The 20,926-nt window shown below is 42.1% G+C and overlaps 1 protein-coding gene across 1 annotated transcript in view; it reads right to left on the bottom strand.

The window, feature by feature from the left end:
• Positions 1-14,646: 14,646 nt before the first annotated feature.
• Positions 14,647-20,926, bottom strand: part of tmem106a (transmembrane protein 106A) — a 42,025-nt gene continuing 35,745 nt past the window's right edge. Inside the window, exon 8 of the mRNA XM_063037251.1 lies at positions 14,647-20,386. Coding sequence (XP_062893321.1) covers positions 20,239-20,386 — 148 coding nt within the window. The 3' untranslated portion in view covers positions 14,647-20,238. The remainder of the gene's footprint in view (positions 20,387-20,926) is intronic.

Raw genomic sequence — 20,926 nt, 5'->3', positions numbered from 1 at the left:
ATAATACCATGGGCTCTTGCTAAGCAGTCTCATGTGTGACATCTTGTCAAAGGCCTTCCGAATATCCAAGTAAAGAACATTCACTGACTCTCCTTTGTCTATCCTGCATGTTATTTCCTCAAAGAATTCCAACACATTTGCTAGGCAAATTTTCTCCTTAAGAAAACTATGACAGCTTTGGCCTACTCCATCATGCACCTCCAAGTACCTCAAAACATCATCCTTAATGATGGACTCCAGCATCTTCCCGACCACTGAAGTCAGGCCAGATGACCTATAATTTACTTTCTTCTGCCTCCCTCCCTTCTTAAAAAGTGGTGCAACATTTGCAACTTTCCAGTCCTCCAGAACCGTTCCAGAATCTACTGATTCTTGAAAGATCATTACTAATCCCTCCATAATCTCTTCAGCTACCTCTTTCAGAACTCTGGGGTGCAGTCCATCTGGTCAGGCAATTTAACTCTCCTCAGACCTTGCAGCTTCCCAAGCACCTTCTCCTGAGTAATAGCAACTACACTCACTTCTGTGCCCTTTCACACCCAAATTTCTGGCATATTGCTATTATGTTCCACAGGGAAGACTGATGCAAAAATACTTATTCAGTATGTCCCTTTCTTTGTTCCCCATTACTACCTCTCCAGTGTCATTTTCTAGCAGTTCAATATCCACTCTTGCCTCTCCTTTACACTTTATGTATCCGAAAAAAATCTTTTGTTATTCTCTGTGATATTTTTGGCCAGCTTACCTTCATATTTCATCTTTTCTCTCTTTATGGTTTTTTTTAATTGCCTTTCATTTGTTTTTAATAGCTTCCCAATCCTCTAACTTCCCACTAATTGTTGCTATATTATATGCACTCTCTTTTGGTTTTCTGCTGTCTTTGACTTTACTTGTGATCTTTAGGGTGTATCTATCCTGCGCCTTCTGAATCGCCCCTAAAAACTCCAGCCATTGCTGTCCTACTGTCATCCTTACTAGTGTCCCCTTCCAATCAACTTTGGCCAGCTCCTTCCTTCCTTCCTCCCTTCCTCTTTTCTCTCTCTCTCTCTCATGTCTCTGTAATTTCATTTACTCCACTGTAATACTGATACATCTGACTTCATCTTCTCCCTCGCCAACTGCAGGCTGAATTCAATCATATTGTGATCACTGTCTCCCAAAGCTTCCTTTACTTTAAGCTCCCTAATCAAATCTGGTTCAAATTCCCTCTCTTGGGATCCAGCACCAACCTGATTTTCCCAATCAACCTGCATATTGAAATCCCCATGACTATTCTAACATAGAAACATAGAAAATAGGTGCAGGAGTAGGCCATTCGGCCCTTCGAGCCTGCACCGCCATTTATTATGATCATGGCTGATCATCCAACTCAGAACCCCGCCCCAGCCTTCCCTCCATACCCCCTGACCCCTGTAGCCACAAGGGCCATATCTAACTCCCTCTTAAACATAGCCAATGAACTGGCCTCAACAGTTTCCTGTGGCAGAGAATTCCACAGATTCACCACTCTCTGTGTGAAGAAGTTTTCCCTAATCTCGGTCCTAAAAGGCTTCCCCTCTATCCTCAAACTGTGACCCCTCGTTCTGGACTTCCCCAACATCGGGGACAATCTTCCTGCATCTAGCCTGTCCAATCCCTTTAGGATCTTATACGTTTCAATCAGATCCCCCCTCAATCTTCTAAATTCCAACGAGTACAAGCCCAGTTCATCCAGTCTTTCTTCATATGAAAGTCCTGCCATCCCAGGAATCAATCTGGTGAACCTTCTTTGTACTCCCTCTATGGCAAAGATGTCTTTCCTCAGATTAGGGGACCAAAACTGCACACAAGACTCCAGGTGTGGTCTCACCAAGGCCTTGTACAACTGCAGTAGTACCTCCCTGCTCCTGTACTCGAATCCTCTCGCCATAAATGCCAGCATACCATTCGCCTTTTTCACCGCCTGCTGTACCTGCATGCCCACTTTCAATGACTGGTGTATAATGACACCCAGGTCTCGTTGCACCTCCCCTTTTCCTAATCGGCCACCATTCAGATAATAATCTGTTTTCCTATTTTTGCCACCAAAGTGGATAACTTCACATTTATCCACATTAAATTGCATCTGCCATGAGTTTGCCCACTCACCCAACCTATCCAAGTCACCCTGCATCCTCTTAGCATCCTCCTCACTGCTAACACTGCCACCCAGCTTCGTGTCATCCGCAAACTTGGAGACGCTGCATTTAATTCCCTCATCCAAGTCATTAATATATATTGTAAACAACTGGGGTCCCAGCACTGAGCCTTGCGGTACCCCACTAGTCACCGCCTGCCATTCTGAAAAGGTCCCGTTTATTCCCACTCTTTGCTTCCTGTCTGCTAACCAATTCTCCACCCACACCAATACCTTACCCCCAATACCGTGTGCTTTAAGTTTGCACACTAATCTCCTGTGTGGGACCTTGTCAAAAGCCTTTTGAAAATCCAAATATACCACATCCACTGGTTCTCCCCTATCCACTCTACTAGTTACATCCTCAAAAAATTCTATGAGATTCGTCAGACATGATTTTCCTTTCACAAAGCCATGCTGACTTTGTCCGATCATTTCACCGCTTTCCAAATGTGCTGTTATCACATCCTTGATAACTGACTCCAGCAGTTTCCCCACCACCGACGTTAGGCTAACTGGTCTATAATTCCCCGGTTTCTCTCTCCCTCCTTTTTTAAAAACTGGGGTTCATTAGACACCCTCCAATCCTCAGGAACTAGTCCAGAATCTAACGAGTTTTGAAAAATTATCACTAATGCATCCACTATTTCTTGGGCTACTTCCTTAAGCACTCTGGGATGCAGACCATCTGGCCCTGGGGATTTATCTGCCTTCAATCCCTTCAATTTATCTAACACCACTTCCCTACTAACATGTATTTCACTCAGTTCCTCCATCTCACTGGACCCTCTGTCCCTTACTATTTCTGGAAGATTATTTATGTCCTCCTTAGTGAAGACAGAACCAAAGTTATTATTCAATTGGTCTGCCATGTCCTTGCTCCCCATAATCAATTCACCTGTTTCTGTCTGCAGGGGACCTACATTTGTCTTTACCAGTCTTTTCCTTTTTACATATCTATAAAAGCTTTTACAGTCCGTTTTTATGTTCCCCGCCAGTTTTCTCTCATAATCTTTTTTTCCCTTCCTAATTAAGCCCTTTATCCTCCTCTGCTGAACTCTGAATTTCTCCCAGTCCTCAGGTGAGCCACTTTCTCTGGCTAATTTGTATGCTACTTCTTTGGAATTGATACTATCCCTAATTTCTCTTGTCAGCCACGGGTGCACTACCTTCCTTGATTTATTCTTTTGCCAAACTGGGATGAACAATTGTTGTAGTTCATCCATGCAACCTTTAAATGCTTGCCATTGCATATCCACCGTCAATCCTTGAAGTGTCATTTGCCAGTCTATCTTAGCTAATTCACGTCTCATACCTTCAAAGTTACCCCTCTTTAAGTTCAGAACCTTTGTTTCTGAATTAACTATCTCACTCTCCATCTTAATGAAGAATTCCACCATATTATGGTCACTCTTACCCAAGGGGCCTCTCACGACAAGATCGCTAATTAACCCTTCCTCATTGCTCAAAACCCAGTCCAGAATAGCCTGCTCTCTAGTCGGTTCCTCGACATGTTGGTTCAAAAAACCATTCCAAGAAATCCTCTTCCTCAGCACCTTTACCAATTTGGTTCACCCAGTCTACATGTAGATTGAAGTCACCCATTATAACTGCTGTTCCTTTATTGCACACATTTCTAATTTCCTGTTTAATACCATCTCCGACCTCACTACTACTGTTAGGTGGCCTGTACACAACTCCCACCAGCATCTTCTGCCCCTTAGTGTTACGCAGCTCTACCCATATCGATTCCACATCTTCCCGGCTTATGTCCTTATAACATTGCCCTTATTACACGACTTTTCTATTGCCCATTGAAATTTATATCCCACAGCCTGGTTACTGTTCGGGGGCCTGTACATAACTCCCATCAGGATCTTTTTATCCTTGCAGTTTCTTAACTCTACCCACAAGGATTCAACATCTTCCAATCCTATGTCACCTCTTTCTAAGGATTTGATTTCAATTTTTACCAACAGAGTCACCCCACCCCCTCTGCCTACCTGCCTGTCCTTTTGATACGTGTACCTTTTGATGTAAAGCTCTCAACTACTGTATGATCTTCTTTCATGTCTCAGTGATGCCCACAACATCATACCTGTCAAACTCTAACTGCGCTAAAAGGTCACCTACCTTATTCCATATACTGCATTCAAATATACCACCTTCAGTCCTGTATTCATCACCCTTTTCAATTTTGCCCCCATGTTACACTTCACCTCATCTCACTGACTGAATTTTGCCCTATCACCTGTCAGTCCATCTTCAGTCTCATTACACACTGTTCTCACCCAAGCCTGTTGAACCACAGCCTGATCACTCTAACACTGTCCTCTCACACAGTGGTCACTCTGCTCAAACCCCGCTTCTTTTTATTGCCCTTTTTAATTAACCCTAGTTACTGTTAGCCCAAGCAATCTCCCACTCCAAAGACTAAGTCCCAACAGGCCCTGCTCACTTTAAAAATTTGGCACATGAAGTCCACAAGGAACTGTCTCCAACTCTCCACAATTCATTATGACTGTTGTGGGTTTAAGAGGGCCTTGGAGGCCAGAATAGCATCTTTATTCAGCACAAGTAAACTTGTTGGGAAGACTTGATAGAACATTCTCCTCAAGTAAAAAACACACTGAACTTTTAACCTTTGAGGTACAATGATAACAAACAAGTACAATTTCAAGAGTTATAAGCTTTTGAAGATAAAACCGAAACATCCAAAAACAGCCTTTTTTAAGCAACATATGATGAAGGGTGGCTCTTTGGAGTGTTACGTACCCCGTAACTGGGTTGCCAAACCAGCAGAAATGGATCACTCAGTTGGAGTCTGGATTACTAGAACTAAGAAAGTTTTATTAAAGAAACAAGCAACACAGTAATCGAAAGGATAATAAGTGCAATAGTTCAGCAATGATAAACCCACATGTGCACAGAATTAAGATAACAGCATCAATCAAGCTGTATCGTTGTCTAGGGATAAATGACCAATTTCAAAGTGACACAAAGTTCAGTCCAATTTAGTTCAGTTCGCAGTAATCGTTGCCATGGCGATGGACAATGTGGGGGGAGAGAGAGAGAGAGAGAGAACGAGAACAACTGATCATTCAGAAACGGCTTCCACTCACAGACCGGCGATATTGCTCACAAGCAGCTTTTGGGCGGGTCCTTGGTGATGTCACCTGAGGTCACCGACTGTGACCCCTCCTCCAGATGCGGTCGATCCTCTGCAGTGAACCCGGCACCCAAGCGAGGGCGGACACACACCGGGTTCCCGCTGATTGTACCTTTCCACCCTATGCGTTGTCCGGTACTTCCCACCGACTCGTGAGAGGCGCACCGCTTCCAGGGTCTCATTACCTCGGGTGTCGTGTGTGTTGCCTTAGCGAACCTGTCCCTTTTTATCCCCCTGCTGGGGTATCGCCTGTCCATCACTTCAAACAGTTCAGGGTTCAAAGGGGGAGCCTCTCCAGACAGCTCTCTCTCCCGTCCCTTCATTACACATCTCCAGATGCTGTTTCATTGTGTTCCTTATCTCTCTCTTGAAGACAGGTGGCAGACCAACTGCTGATCACACAGGACAGCTAACATCTTATCTATGTGTATTCTCGTCACACTTCCCCCCTTTAAGGATTTTTACCGGGAGGTAAAAATTACAAACATGAATACATTATTTGATACACGCACAAATATACATCTTTATCAGCTATTTGGCTAACACAGCGAGTTTGAAGTTGTCAACACTTTGACAGACAGTCATCACATTTTCTGTTCCTTTTATATGTGTTATTAATAATCCCTTAGACCAGGCTCCAACTCAGCAAACTTCATAGTGGCCAAAAACACCGATGAATTTCGATCAATGTAACCTCTCATTTGGTTTTGTCCCGGACCACAATAACAAGGGTCGTCCCATTCCGACTTAGTTTTCTCTCGCAAGGGCTTCGTAGGAGGGGGAGGGGTATTGACCGCAGGGTTATTGCAAAACTTCCTACAGTACTCCACCATCTCCAAGAGCCTTCTGAGGGCCCTCTTGTCTGTCGGGGTTGGGAGGTCAGCGATAGCCTGCACTGTAGCTTGCATCGCTGCCAGCTGCCCCTGTGTCACCACAATTCCCAGGTAAGTGACCCTCGTGTGGCCGAATTCATTTTCTTCAAGGTTCACTATCAAGCTGGCTTCAGACAGCCGTATTAAATTGCCAATACACACCTCTGTGTTCATCAGCCCTTTAGTCACTGAATTACTCATTATATATGAGTGTTGTTTGCTAGGCTCACCTATTGTAACAGACATCACCCAACGTCCCAGTTCTTTGCATCGCCTCGGGACAATCAAGCACACGGGTGCGAGTCGTTTAATTACTTCTGCTAAAGATTCGCTTTGTTCGGGGATTAAGGGAGAGACCTTATCAGTAGACCTGGCCAAAACAATAGCCTTCTCCCATCTGATCGATCCCATACTAATCTTTTAAAAATGGTTTTTTCCTCTTATCAGGGGGCCCGTAGCTTCATTGATTTCCACGCTAACACCGACTAGGTTTGTTAGCATATCAAAAGCCGGTGACCGTCTCAGTTCGCGTCGGTCATGATCAATAACATTCTTCCCCCTGGGCAGCCGGTAAATCTCTTTCATGATTCCACCAACTGTTTCCTCCAGCACCGCAAAATGTCCACCGGGGGGTACCTCGTGGGCCATGTTAAAAACCTCATCCCCATAACTCTTTTGCACCACCCCCCCACTCCTCATCTGCGGATACTGTACTTGATTTCCCTTTCTTCCTTAGCACTTCCTCCTCCACACAATAGCCTACTAGTTCCCTTGTTAAAGCTGTGTCAGAGAGAGCTGTCTCTGCCAAAACCATCAGTCCCTCGTCTCGCTCCTGTGTCGGCACAAATTCTTTCCTGGCTACTGCTACGTCTGTCCCAGCTCCCTCACTGCTTCTTGTCTCACTACACTCTTTCTTTCCATTTTCTACCCTCTTCTCATACAAGGTTGGCAGAAACGTGTCAGCTAAATTTACTACCGCGGTCCCGTGATGAACCTGTGAGTCCATGGGCAGGGCCTCACTGCTGGCAGGCTGACCTGTCAATCTCACGACTGGGAACACGATTCCCCCGGCGATGTCATTACCGAGCAAGACTTCCACGCCTTTCATCGGTAATTCGGACCTCACCCCAATCGTGACTAGTCCAGAGACCAGGTTGCTTTGTAAGTGTATCTGGTGCAAAGGGACTGACTCTATCCCTTCCCCAACACCTTTGACCTCTACCTCCCCAGTCTGGGTCTCTGAGCTAAACTCTAATACACTCTTCAGTATCAGTGACTGACACGCTCCCGTGTCTCTCCAGATCCGCACTGGAACTGGTTTTAACCCCTCCTTCACTGACACCAATCCGGCCGAGATAAACCTCTCGCGCCCTTCCTGGACTTTTTCAGACCTGTCCTTCCCTAGCGGTTCGCTTAACAGCTCGATACAGCCATTCAAAATCGCTGTTCTTCCTTTTCCCGTCTCCTTCTTTGGGGCAAAGCACCTGGACGCAAAGTGTCCGGCTTTCCCACAATTATAACAGACGACCCCAGGAGACTTCCTACCAGACTGCTCCCGGTCTACCTTATCCTTTTCACTAGTCCCCGGCTTACTTTCTGACTTTTCCGGCGGACTCTCCCCGCCGTCCTGACTACCCCTCTGGTAGCCTTTACTCGGGGCAAACTTAATTTTATGCATCAACGCATACTCATCCGCTAACTTAGCAGTTGTGGCTAACGTGGCTGCCTCTTTCTCATCGAGGTAGGGTCTCATACCCTCAGGGACACAACCTTTAAACTGCTCAATCAGAATCAATTGTAGCAGTCTGTCATAATCCCCCTCTACCCCCTTTGAGGCGCACCAACGCTCACAATATGTCTGCATCTCACGGGCAAACTCCAAATACGTGCGGTCCCACTGCTTCCTCGCATTCCGGAACCTCTGCCGGTATGCCTCCGGGACCAACTCATAAATCCTGAGGATGGCCTCTTTCACCACCTCATACCTCTGGGCATCTTCCGCGGACAAAGCGGAGTAAGCTTCTTGGGCTTTCCCTTTCAGTACACTCTGAAGTAACACAGCCCACTTATCCCTCGGCCATTCCTGACTTATAGCCACTTTTTCGAAGTGGAGAAAGTACCGATCCACGTCGGTATCATCAAATGGGGGAACCAGCCTAACCTCCTGGGTCGCCCGGAACCCTCCACCTTTGTTTGGCACGAGCCCCTGCTCGGCCCTTATCTTTAACTTCTCCAGCTCAAATTCCCTTTCCCTCTGTTTCCCTCTCTCTTCTCGCTCCCATTGCCTCTCTTTCTCCTCTCTCTCCAACTGTCTCTGTCTCTCTTTCTCTTCTCTCTCCAACTATCTCTCTCTCTCTTGCCTTTCTACCTCTTTCTCTTTCTCCCGCCTTTCTAACTCTCTCTCCTGCCTTTCTAACTCTCTCTCCTTCTCCCGTCTTTCTAACTCTCTCTCCTTCTCCCGCCTTTCTAACTGCTTCTCTTCGTGTTCTAACTGCCGTACCCGGAACTCGTGCTCGAGTCTCAGTTTTTCAAGCTGTACCTGTACTGCGTCTCCAGCAGGTTTTTCAATAGACACCACCCCCAGCTCGCCTTGGGGAAACACACCCTTAGATACATAGTGCTCTACGATAGCTCTGTGTATCTCCTCTCTCCTCATTGTCGACTTCACCTTAGCAAGATTCAACTGTTTGGCCACAGCTACCAATTCCAATTTCCTGGCATCCTCTAATGCCTCCAAGGTTGGCGCCTTTATAAATTCCTCAGCCTCCATTTCTGCTGTTTGTCTTTTCTTTCTTTCGGGAATTTTAATCCAATCAATTTACTCCGTCCCAAATTTAGTGTTCAAAATCCCGGACGAGCCCCCACTTATGTTACGTACCCCGTAACTGGGTTGCCAAACCAGCAGAAATGGATCACTCAGTTGGAGTCTGGATTACTAGAACTAAGAAAGTTTTATTAAAGAAACAAGCAACACAGTAATCGAAAGGATAATAAATGCAACAGTTCAGCAATGATAAACCCACATGTGCACAGAATTAAGATAACAGCATCAATCAAGCTCTATCATTGTCTAGGGATAAATGACCAATTTCAAAGTGACACAAAGTTCAGTCCAATTTAGTAGTTCAGTTCGCTGTAATCGTTGCCATGGCGATGGACAACGTGGGGGGAGAGAGAGAGAGAGAGAACGGGAACGACTGATCATTCAGAAACGGCTTCCACTCACGGACCAGCGATAATTGCTCACAAGCAGCTTTTGGGCAGGTCCTTGGTGATGTCACCTGAGGTCACCGACTGTGACCCCTCCTCTAGGTGCGGTCGATCCTCTGCAGTGAACCCGGCACCCAAGCAAGGGTGGACACACACCGGGTTCCCGCTGATCGTACCTTTCCACCCTGTGCGTTTAAGGTCTGGTACTTCCCACCGACTCGTGAGAGGCGCACCGCTTCCAGGCTCTCGTTACCTCGGGTGTCGTGTGTGTTGCCTTAGCGAACCTGTCCCTTTTTATCCCCCTGCTGGGGTATCGCCTGTCCATCACTTCAAACAGTTCAGGGTTCAAAGGGGGAGCCGCTCCAGACAGCTCTCTCTCTCCCGTCCCTTCATTACACATCTCCAGATGCTGTTTCATTGTGTTCCTTATCTCTGTCTTGAAGACAGGTGGCAGACCAACTGCTGATCACACAGGACAGCTAACATCTTATCTATGTGTATTCTCGTCACAGGAGGCACGAACACCAAGTATTGATTGGCAGAACAAACATGATCATAACACTTGATGTGTTAAGTAGCAAAATAGCCTGTTTGAACCTTCGTTGATTTCATTCTGGGGTCAGAGTCACAGTTAATGGTGCCCCAATGTCACAATGATTAAGCCACAATTGCTTTTACCCAATGTTTAATAAGATACCTTTATACATGCATCTGTTGAGAGATCAAGCATTGTCAATTTCCAAAGCATGGCTCTTGTGTGGTCTATTATTGCAAGCCACTGGCTCCATCCCAGTCATCAGCGTTTGTTCAAGCAACCAACCTTGTAATTCCAAAATTGATTGGGTCTTTAAAGTTAAAACAGTAAAGGTTTTGCTTGAATCGACAGTCACCATATGGTACTCTCTGTGATTCACTTCTCCCTAACAATGGCAAGATCATGCTCCAACGCATTTTCTCAAGGGAAGGAGCCCACTCGAGTTAGCCTTCCTCATTCCTTCCATCCCTGGCACTGAAGTTGGCCAAAAGAATTGGTCTGTTCCATTTTTGCACATAGATTGAGGTTCTTTCATTACGGGAACAGAAGTTTTCCTTAATCTCTTCGGAAGCTTCAAACATTGGGGCTTATGCACTTATCACCATCGTGTGTTATTTTTGTGTTCGAGTGAACTGATGGGTTATAATTCTGAGAAGGGAGTTCTCGAGATACTGGGCTACCTCATTCTGTATGGTGAAGCTCACCCTGTGAAAGCATTCCTCTTCCGATTTGCCCTGATGTAAAGTACTTTGTTCTGTAAACTGGCCATCTCCTATCTGTTGTGTCTTAATCAGCACAACAATGTTACTGTCAAGGTGAGCTACGAGCAGGGTTCAGGCATGTCACCATGGGACTGTTCATGAGAGCCTTGACGTTCCGCACCCTGAACTGCATCTTATGGAGTTGAATTATTTATGGGTGATTTAAAATCAGTTAACTGTAGCACACTGGCTTTACAAGACCTGGGAGCCGAAACCCTGTGGCATGGATTATTGTTGGTTACACATGTTGGTGCTACCAGGCATACTCCCATTCATCCATGTGCGCACACACACACCACACAGGAGCCCTTGCTCACTGTCTTTTCTCCTACTTCTTGCCCACACTCCTGACTAAATTCTGGATACCAACTCCAAAGCCCAGCCAGATACTGGTCCAACATCCTCATTTTCAAGGCTCTAAGTTGCATGCTGGACAGCAATGTTCGGAAAGTCACGTTGTACACATGCCCAGCACCATATTCCTGAAAGATTTTATTCTGAGCTCCCATCACAGGATGAGATTAACAGATAGATAGAAAAAAAAACACTCCAGGATGTGCTCGAAGGTGCCTTGAAAAAAAAGTAACATTGCCACCTGATGATGGGAATCTTGGCCTATGTCTACTCAAAGTCAGGAAGTAGGGTACAGGATGGCATTGAGAAGCTCAAAACCAAAAATTAGGAGAATACAGAGTCCCTTCTTAACCAACATACCATCATACTACTGACTGTCCCATCTGTTTACATATCTCCAAAAGAAACATGGGGAATCACAACCAATAAAGCATTAAAAAACCAGCAACACACATCAAATTTGCTGGTGAATGCAGCAGGCCAGGCAGCATCTCTAGGAAGAGGTACAGTCAACGTTTCGGGCTGAGACCCTTCGTCAGGACTAACTGAAGGAAGAGCTAGTAAGAGATTTGAAAGTGGGAGGGGGAGGGGGAGAGGGAGATCCAAAATGATAGGAGAAGACAGGAGGGGGAGGGATGGAGCCAAGAACTGGACAGGTGATTGGCAAAGGGGATGTGAGAGGATCATGGGACAGGAGGCCCAGGGAGAAGGAAAAGGGGGAGGGGGAACCCAGAGGATGGGCAAGGGGTCAGAGGGACAGGGAGAAAAAGGAGAGAGAGAGAAAGAATGTGCGTATATAATAACGGATGGGGTACAAAGGGGAGGTGGGGCATTAGCGGAAGTTTGAGAAGTCAATGTTCATGCCATCAGGTTGGAGGCTATCCAGACGGAATATAAGGTGTTGTTCCTCCAACCTGAGTGTGGCTTCATCTTTACAGTAGAGGAGGCCGTGGATAGACATATCAGAATGGGAACGGGATGTGGAATTAAAATGTGTGGCCACTGGGAGATCTTGCTTTCTCTGGCGGACAGAGCGTAGGTGTTCAGCGAACCGATCTCCCAGTCTGCGACTGTGTGAATCCCTGCAGCATCTGGTGACCTTGTGATCTCTGTCTTGGAGACTGCCATCAGAAATCTTTCAAGAGGGTGAACCGTCGCGAGGAGTCAGGCTCTGATAACGTAGCTGGAAGAGCACCTAAAATTGTGCCAACCAACTTGCAAGAGTGTTCAAGGACATTTTCAACCTCTCACTGCTGCAGTCAGAGCTTCCCACCTGCTTCAAAATCATACCAATACTCACAACACACTGGAGGAACTCAGCAGGTCAGGCAGTATCCGTGGAAATGATCAGTCAATGTTTCAGGCTGGAACCCTTCGTCAGGACTATCTTGTGTTCAAAATCATACCAGTGCCCAAGAGCAAGGTAAGTTGCCTCAATGACTCTTGCCCAGTTGCACTCACACCTATGGCTTTGAGAAGTTTGTCATGGCTAGAATCAACTCCTGCCACTGCAAGGACCTGGACCCGCTGCAATTTACCTATTGCCACAATAGGTTGACAGCAGATGCTATCTCACTGGCTCTCCACTCAGCCTTGAACCACATTGACAACAGCAACACCTACGTCAGGCTGCCATTTCATTGAATATAGCTGAGTCTTCAACATAAACATACCCTTAGTTCTAAACAACAAACTCCAAAACCTGGGCCTCTGTACCTCCGTCTGCAACTGGATCCTTGACCTCTTCATTGGGACCCCACAGCCAGTGTGCATCAGAAATATCATATCTTTGCTGACAATCAACACTGGCACTGGCACACGACTCTACTCTCTCTATACCCACAACTGTGGCTGGGAACAGCTCAGATGCTAAATTTGCTGATGACACAACTATTGTTGGCAGAATTTCAGATGGTGATGAGGAGGCATACAGAAGCGAGATAGATCAGCTAGTTTAGTGATGTTGCAACAACTTTGTATTCAATGTCAGTAAGACCAAGGAATTGATTGTAGACTTCAGGAAGGGAGAAGTTAAGGGAACACACACCAGTCATCAGAAGTGGAAAGGGTGAGCAGTTTCAAGTTCCTGGGTGTCAACATTTCTGAAGATCTATCCTGGGCCCAACATATTGAGGTAACTACAATGAGGCACAACAATGGCTATATTTCATAAGGAGTTTGAGGGAAAAAAATCTGTATGTCATCAAAGACCTTCACAAATTTCTACAGATGTACTGTGGAGAGTATTCTAACTGGTTGCATCACTGTCTGGTGTATGTGTGTGTGTGTGTATATATATGGATTGGACACTCCCAAGTCCAAATGGGAAATACCTGAGAAGGTAGTGGAGAACAACAGAGCTAAGATCCCGTGGGACTTCCAAACAAAGAACAGAAGAAAGCAATAGTAACAGATGTGGCAATCCAAAATGACAGTAACATCAGGAAGAAAGAATATGAGAAGCTGAAGAAAGAAAGAGCTGGAAGGTTAAAGGCAGAGTAATCCTAGTGGTGATCAGAGCACTTGGAGCTGTGACACCTGGACTATATATATAGCTAGGGTGCCTAAGATTTTTGCACAGTACTGTAGTAATTCAAAGTATTGTACTGTACTTGCTGCCACAGAAAAACAAATTAAATGACATATGTGACTGATGATAAGCCTGATTCTGATATGGGTCTCTATTGTGGACTGATAATGGGTCGGGGACAGGGAGAGAGGAATCATGGTTGGGTAAAGGGGAAGCGGGGAGGGAGTGGGAAGAACCAGACATTCTGTAATGATTAATAAACCAATTGTTTAAAATCAAATGACCTTGTCTGGCGTCTCAGGGCTGTGTGTGTCTGCACATGTGCCACCCCACACTCCTGGCATTCTTTCTCTGTCACCAGTCCCAAACCCCTCCTGCTGCAAAAGTCTTAGACACTATATTATGTATTATATATATATATATATATATACACATACACACACACACACCCACCCAAGACTTTTGCACAATACTATATATTTTTTTAAATTATTGCAATTTATAGTTTGTTATTACGTACTACAATGTCCTGATCTCAACATTATCGAGTCTGTCTGGAATTACCTGGAGAGACAGAGGCAAGCGAGACAGCCAAAGTCTGCAGAACTGTGGCAAGTTCTCCGAGATGCTTGGAACAACCTACCAGACGATTTTCTTATAAAACTGCATGACAGAGTACCCAAGAGAATTGATGCACTTTTAAAAGAAAAAGGGTGGTCACACCAAATATTGATTTGATTTAGTTTTTTTTTACTGCTTACTGCTCTTTATAGTAAATTTTTTGATATTTAGAAACATTTCATTTTTTTTAAAACATCTTTGCTTTACAGAATTCATTTACATGTGCCTAAGACTTTTGCACAGTACTGTATGGCAGCAATATTAAACCTGATTCCATCTCTGTTTCCTTTTGTATCTCATGTAGTTCACAAATTAGTTCATAAATGAAATGTGAACATTACCAGGACTGTGCAATTCAGGTAATTCAAGTCACGTTTTTTTTCTACTCAAGTTATCACAAAATAATTAGCAATAAAAAGAAATCAACCTCACATCGGAACTTCAATTATTCTTTAATCAGCAACATAGCTATGTCTGCAAGACAATTCACTTGAAAACAAAAGCCAGTACCAATTTAAAATAACAAGATGCAAGACTTTCTACAGAACTCATTATACTTAAAGCAACACAGTTGTACAGCTAAATTAAGACTTCAAAAGTTATATAACCGTTTAGCCTTTTGCTATACACACTGGATTTAGGCAGGGGAAAAATTAACACATATCACGTTTTCATACTTATATCAGCGGTACAATTAAGATCAGAACAGTTCATACTTTTAACAGTTACCATGGTAAAATGGCACTGAGGTTACACACATTTACTTGCTCCCGGCATCACCAATAGTATATTGATGTCATGGTATCAAAAGTGGGAGTTCATCTAACAATATAAATAACAGAAGACAAATTCCACTAAATTTTGCATTGTAATGGATGCAAAACCCAGTTTGGGGCCAGCATTTCTCAAATGACAACGTAACAATATGCAAAAGTGTCAAGCACAGGCATGTTCTCAGTACTATTACACTTTTCGCCAAAGTTCAAAGACACAAAATGATAGAAGATCCATGATTTGGTTATCTAGTTGATTGGATGGTTCTATTTCTAATAAGTCTAAATTTTAGGTAGGAGAATTAATGGACTGCAGCTGATTAAAGCAAATTCTACTTTACCAACAGTATTTAGTGTATTTAATTATCTTTTGTATTTTACTGTTTATACAAACTGAAAATGTTAACTGCAATGTGGCAGCATATTATACAAGCTTAATTGGGCCACCTTTAAAAAGAATTTCTAAAATTATTAATTATCTGGTGTAATTAATATGTTTGAAGGAACTACAGTGCCTTGAAAAGCATTCAGTCTCCAACACTTTGTTCACATAAATCAGTATTACAACAAGGGACTTTGATCAATTTAGCAGGGAATTTTTGAGAATACGTTGTCTGAATCAGATTTAATATCACCGGCATATGTCATGCAAAGCTACTGGAGACTTAACCAAAACGATTACTGGCCTTAATAGCTGCGAGAGGTGGTTCATCTAAGTATCGAGCAAAGGGTAATGGATACTTTTGAACTGCTGACATTTCAGTTTTTGAATTTTTAGTTTTTCATGCTTTACAATTTTCCCTGTTTTTTGGGCTTTACTGTGGAAAAAAAGGGAGCATGATTCACAAATACAAATTCTCAGTTAAATTGATCAAAATTTCTGGTTGTAATACTCATTTACGTGATCAAAGAGTTGGGGGACAGAATACTTTTTTAAGGCACTGTATAACACTCGAATCCAGGTGTTTCAATTATATTAAAAACACCAATTTCAATTCTCAGAATTCAGATTTTAAATTCCAGTCTTAACTCTCTGCCTCTGACCTGGCATTTTTCACAATATATTCAAAAAATGAAGAAGCAGCATTTAAAAATAATTACATTTCAAATTCAACAATGTTGTTTTATTTTCATAAATTGTTATATTTGGGAAACAGTGTGACCTCAAAGTACATGCACAGCAATGTTGTGCTCCTTCTGTAATTTCATTGCCACAGGTTTATCTGTAACAAATGGAATGGCATAACACTAAAATAGTTACGTCAAAACATTTTATTAGTCAGTTCTCCAAAACATTCATAACAGCAAAATGAAATTACTTTACATAACAAGTTAAATGTTCTTCAGTTACCAGTGTTGATATGAGCATCCAAACAATTTCTCAAATATTTATCTTTTTTTTTTAATTTCCTGAAGGTGTTTACAAGGGAGAACTGCACAAACTTGACTGGATTTTGCTCAATCTCTGAGCTTGACATATTGATCAGCTGTGCAGATCAGCGCCCTGACCTTGATCCCTTTCTAAATCATGCAGTTATTAGCAGGAGTTGATAGATTGTAATTAGAAACAGCAGTACAATGGCAGCATTTTCTGAGATCAAGGATGCTGAAGCCATCTGCACAAATTCAGTCAAATGCACAATAGAGGCTGAATCTGTTACCTTCTTGAACTGCAAAGGTTAGTAAAACAAAAAGCCATGAATTTACTGAGTATCTATCAATAATTTACTCACTTTTTGTTTGTATCACTTACATTGACTCACCAAGGCTTAAAACTCAAATAATTTGATGTTCTGCTGCATGTCTAGCACCATTCAAATGTACACTCCTTTTCAATCTCATACTCATTTCTGTAGTGTCAGGCATAATTATATACACTTACGGGAATACCAAATCAATAAGTTACAGCACAGTTTGTCATTTCAATGAGTACTAAATACATTTACTACACATAAGCAATTCTTAACAAATGGAACAAGATGAAGAGACAATTATATCATGATAATGAAAAAAGAAATTGTTGTGGTAGATACTTTTAACATTTTAACTTTGTGGCCTTTGAAGTGTTATTATGGATGGTATCAGAATCATTTAAAAGCCATTCACTGTAAAATAAGTTGCTCCTGCTTCATACCCCATATGTATACAGTGACAGAAACAAAAGTGATTATACTCTTAAATTAAAAAGAATGTCTAAATACACTTGCACCTTCACATTTAATTCAAAATTCAGTGAGCATGCTATGCATCAAAATACTAAAATCTCCTTGTTACTAGGTGTCTTAACTTCATAAAAGTGATAATAAATTATTCCTTTCACCTATCCCTTTGGTAAATTTATAAATGAATTCTCTTGGACTGGAAAAAAAAAACAGGAGCTTACTCTCTTCACTGTCCAAAATTTTTTTAGACTTGATTATAAAGAATATATTAGATGGAACCTTAAGTACTAGAAGACTTGTACTGTATACATTGTTAGGACAGATCAGATGTGTCCAACATTTTTGATCCATTAAAATCACTGGACAGAAAATCATGGGCATCACATAAGGGATAATTTGCTATTAGTTGAATGAAATCTAGTCACTTTCTAACTGAAGTAACCAAGTATGGTTTTAAAAACTGTTTCTCTTCAGCACCAACCCAATGCAACAAGGCAAAGAAAGGCCTCACAGGAATGATGAGCTTTCTATATCTATCAATCAAAATTGAATAAGGCAAAATATGTGTTAGGATCTCCATGGGATGGTTTGACAAAAGAATGATATCCTACTGAATATTTTTCTCTTTGATTAAAAGGACTTGAAATGACCCACTCCACTCAGCATGAATTAGATGGTGACAGTATAAGCGATGGAATGCGGTAACCTCGGAACTCCATACACCCAAAGGGATGTGCTAGATGCACATCCAGCTGTCTCCACTGTTGCACCACCTTACTCCGTACGCCGCAAGAATTTAAATTTCAGTAAATTTAAATCTGGAACTAAGCAAAATATCATCTCTGTAATGATAATAATAATACTGGAACACTTCCAGAAAAAGCCACACACCATTCAGAGGAGAAAATTTGTCTTCCCCATCTGACCCTGCACATGTGTAACTCCAGACCTAACAATGTGGTTGTCTTTTAACTGTCTCCTCACTTCAGGGTCAATTTAGAGATGGCACTCCCATGAATTATTAATAATAATAATAAAAATGGAGCATTAGATTATTTAACTGACAACAACTTGAATTATCTCCTTAATATAGTAATTCATCTGAAAATATTGAAATAGCTCTATTTGTATTCGATGACTGATAAAAACCCAAATACCAATACCTACCAAGAATAGTAGTACACAAAAAAAAAAGAGGATAGTGCTCTTGGCTAGAAACATTTCCTGGATCAAGTGTATAACATGGCTGGCAATATTTTTTCCTCCTTTGTTAAATTGGTCGCTTTGTACAGTGATGTAGTTCCACCAAGCATCATGCTCATTCAAATATCCCACAGATTATTCCACAATGGGGAGCATCAGAGCCAATCAGTGCCTGCAGGAAGGCAGTGCTGGAACTGTACAAGACACTAAAACAAATATTGAGTGTGGTATTCAGTTTAGTCACTTTACGAGAAGGATACAATAGTATAGGACAGGGTATAGAACAGATTTGTGAGAAAGATGCCATAGTGATTAGGTTTAGGAGGTAAGATTGGATACACTGGAATTGATTCTTTCAGAATAGAGGAGGCTGATAATTGATTTAATAAAGATGCAAGATTACAAGAGGTTTGGCTAGGATGAAGTACTCGCTTCCTTTAACAGGAAGGTCAAAACAAGGGGACAGGGATTTAAGGTAGAAGACATTATTTTCATATATCTACGAAAAATCTACAAAAAGTGCTGAAAAAATACCACACAAGGTGATGGAGCAATAACAGAAGTAGCTCGTTATCAGTCAGATAGGCAAAATGAGCTAACACAGCGCAATGAATTTCTATTATTCTGCAATATTCACACAAATACACTTCGAGTCAGGTTGTTACTTAGCAATCACAGCAAGATTCTTGGCCTACATTGCCATCTTTTCTCTCCTCGTTCCAATCTAATATTATCTAAATAAAGAGGCCAGGTACTACACCTGGAACCAGCTTGCATAATCGGAAGTACAAACCACAACATATTTATCTGCTGAACCATGAGGAATTTCAATTGGATATTTTAAAGTATATTAAAATTGGTTCTTCTTATTTCTGGAATCAAATCAGTGATGAAACTGTAACAGGTGGCTCACTGGAAGGCACTAAACAATACAACCAGAAACTTCAGGAATCCAGTGGCACAGCTAGCAGAGTTGTTCTCTCACAACTCCAGTGACCTGGGTTCAGTCCAGATCTCCAGTGCTGTTTTTTTTAAAACAAGAGTATACACATTCTGCTGTGACCATACGCACTTTCTCTGATACCCCAGTTTCCTCCCATATCCAAAATACAGGAGAGTTGATTGGCTAATTAGCCATTTTAAATGTACAGGTGATCGCAGGAGTCTAGGGGAAGTTGATGAGAATATGGTTGCAGAGAAAATTAGTGGCGAATGAGATTATTTTGTGAACTAGCATAGACTTTACAGGCTGAAATGGCTTTCTAATAAAATACTGGTGTCATTTACTCCAGTATTGCTTGGTTAATTATTTTTACACATTTTATCATTCCATACATCCTGTTTTTCTATAATTGAAATATTTTGACAGTTTTGCACTTTTTTCAGATGTTTCAATCTTCATGCTCTACAAATGTAAATGAATCTCCCAAATATGATCCAGAGGGATGACATAATGACCTTTTAAGATGTTCTTATCACTTCTAATGGGAGACAGAAAACGAGAGGTCTTATTTAAGAGACACACACTTAAATTTGGACGTCATTATAAGCATGAATGTCATATCTAAAATTAAGTAACTTGGATAATTTTCTTGGTTTACTTCCTAGTTAGATCTAAATCATAGTTTAGGTTCAGCATTTCAGCAGAATTTGTTTTTACTGGAACTGTCAGATTATCAAATCACCATTATACACTCAACATGCCAAGTTCATTTACTCCTCTTAGAAGTGTTACATTATTACACAGGGTACTATCAAATAATCAAGCAGGCGGGTACAGAACTGGCTGATGGAGATTCTCGTCAGATCAGAAGCACATTATCTACGCACAGAGGAGGATGTATTTGTGCCATGCTGTAAGCCTTTAGTGAAAGGACAGTAACATTATTTGCATTAACTGACAACCTCTTGCAAATGTTTGCTCTGGGGAGGGTAATAGGGGCTATGAAGATGGGTGGTATTGGAGCCGCAATCAACGTATTGGTAAGCATCAACAGAGACTTGCTCAGAGTGTGACAAATACCAGGCTGTTACCGTTGCTCTGGAAGAGATGGAAAAGAATAAATGGTAAAATGTTTCCTTGAAAAAATCCATTATTGAATTTAATTTAGGTGGTAGTTGCAGTTCTGCTTACATTTTAGGAAGTTTTCTACCCAAACAGTGCTACACTTAAACAACTTAGCTGCACAAATGGATTCATTTTATGACATGTGTCTTCTCAAAGTACAACAATACATTAAGTTGAGAAACACCATAAAAGAAAACCATAAAGAATCTCGGGGCAGGAAAGCAGTGATGGTGAAAATACATGTCCCCAACTGGATGGAGAAGCACACTGTTAACATTGTTTAACAGATCGCATTGTTTATGCAAAGTGCACCCAACTGCAATGCGAACGCTGTAGCATATGTACTTAACAGCATTTTAAAACACAAACAAATTAAATTTTTTAAACACAGTTATATAATTTACTTACTTATCAAGTTCAAAACTGAGAATAAGTCATTATATACAGAAATAAGGTCACTGTCTACAATAAAATAATAATTCTTCTGGATTGAACATGTAACATAATATGGAT

The sequence above is a fragment of the Mobula hypostoma genome, chromosome X1 (assembly GCF_963921235.1).
Source record: "Mobula hypostoma chromosome X1, sMobHyp1.1, whole genome shotgun sequence".
NCBI lineage: Eukaryota > Metazoa > Chordata > Chondrichthyes > Myliobatiformes > Myliobatidae > Mobula > Mobula hypostoma.
The sequence above is the reverse complement of the archived record's forward strand: the minus strand, read 5'-3'. Positions and strand labels throughout refer to the sequence as shown.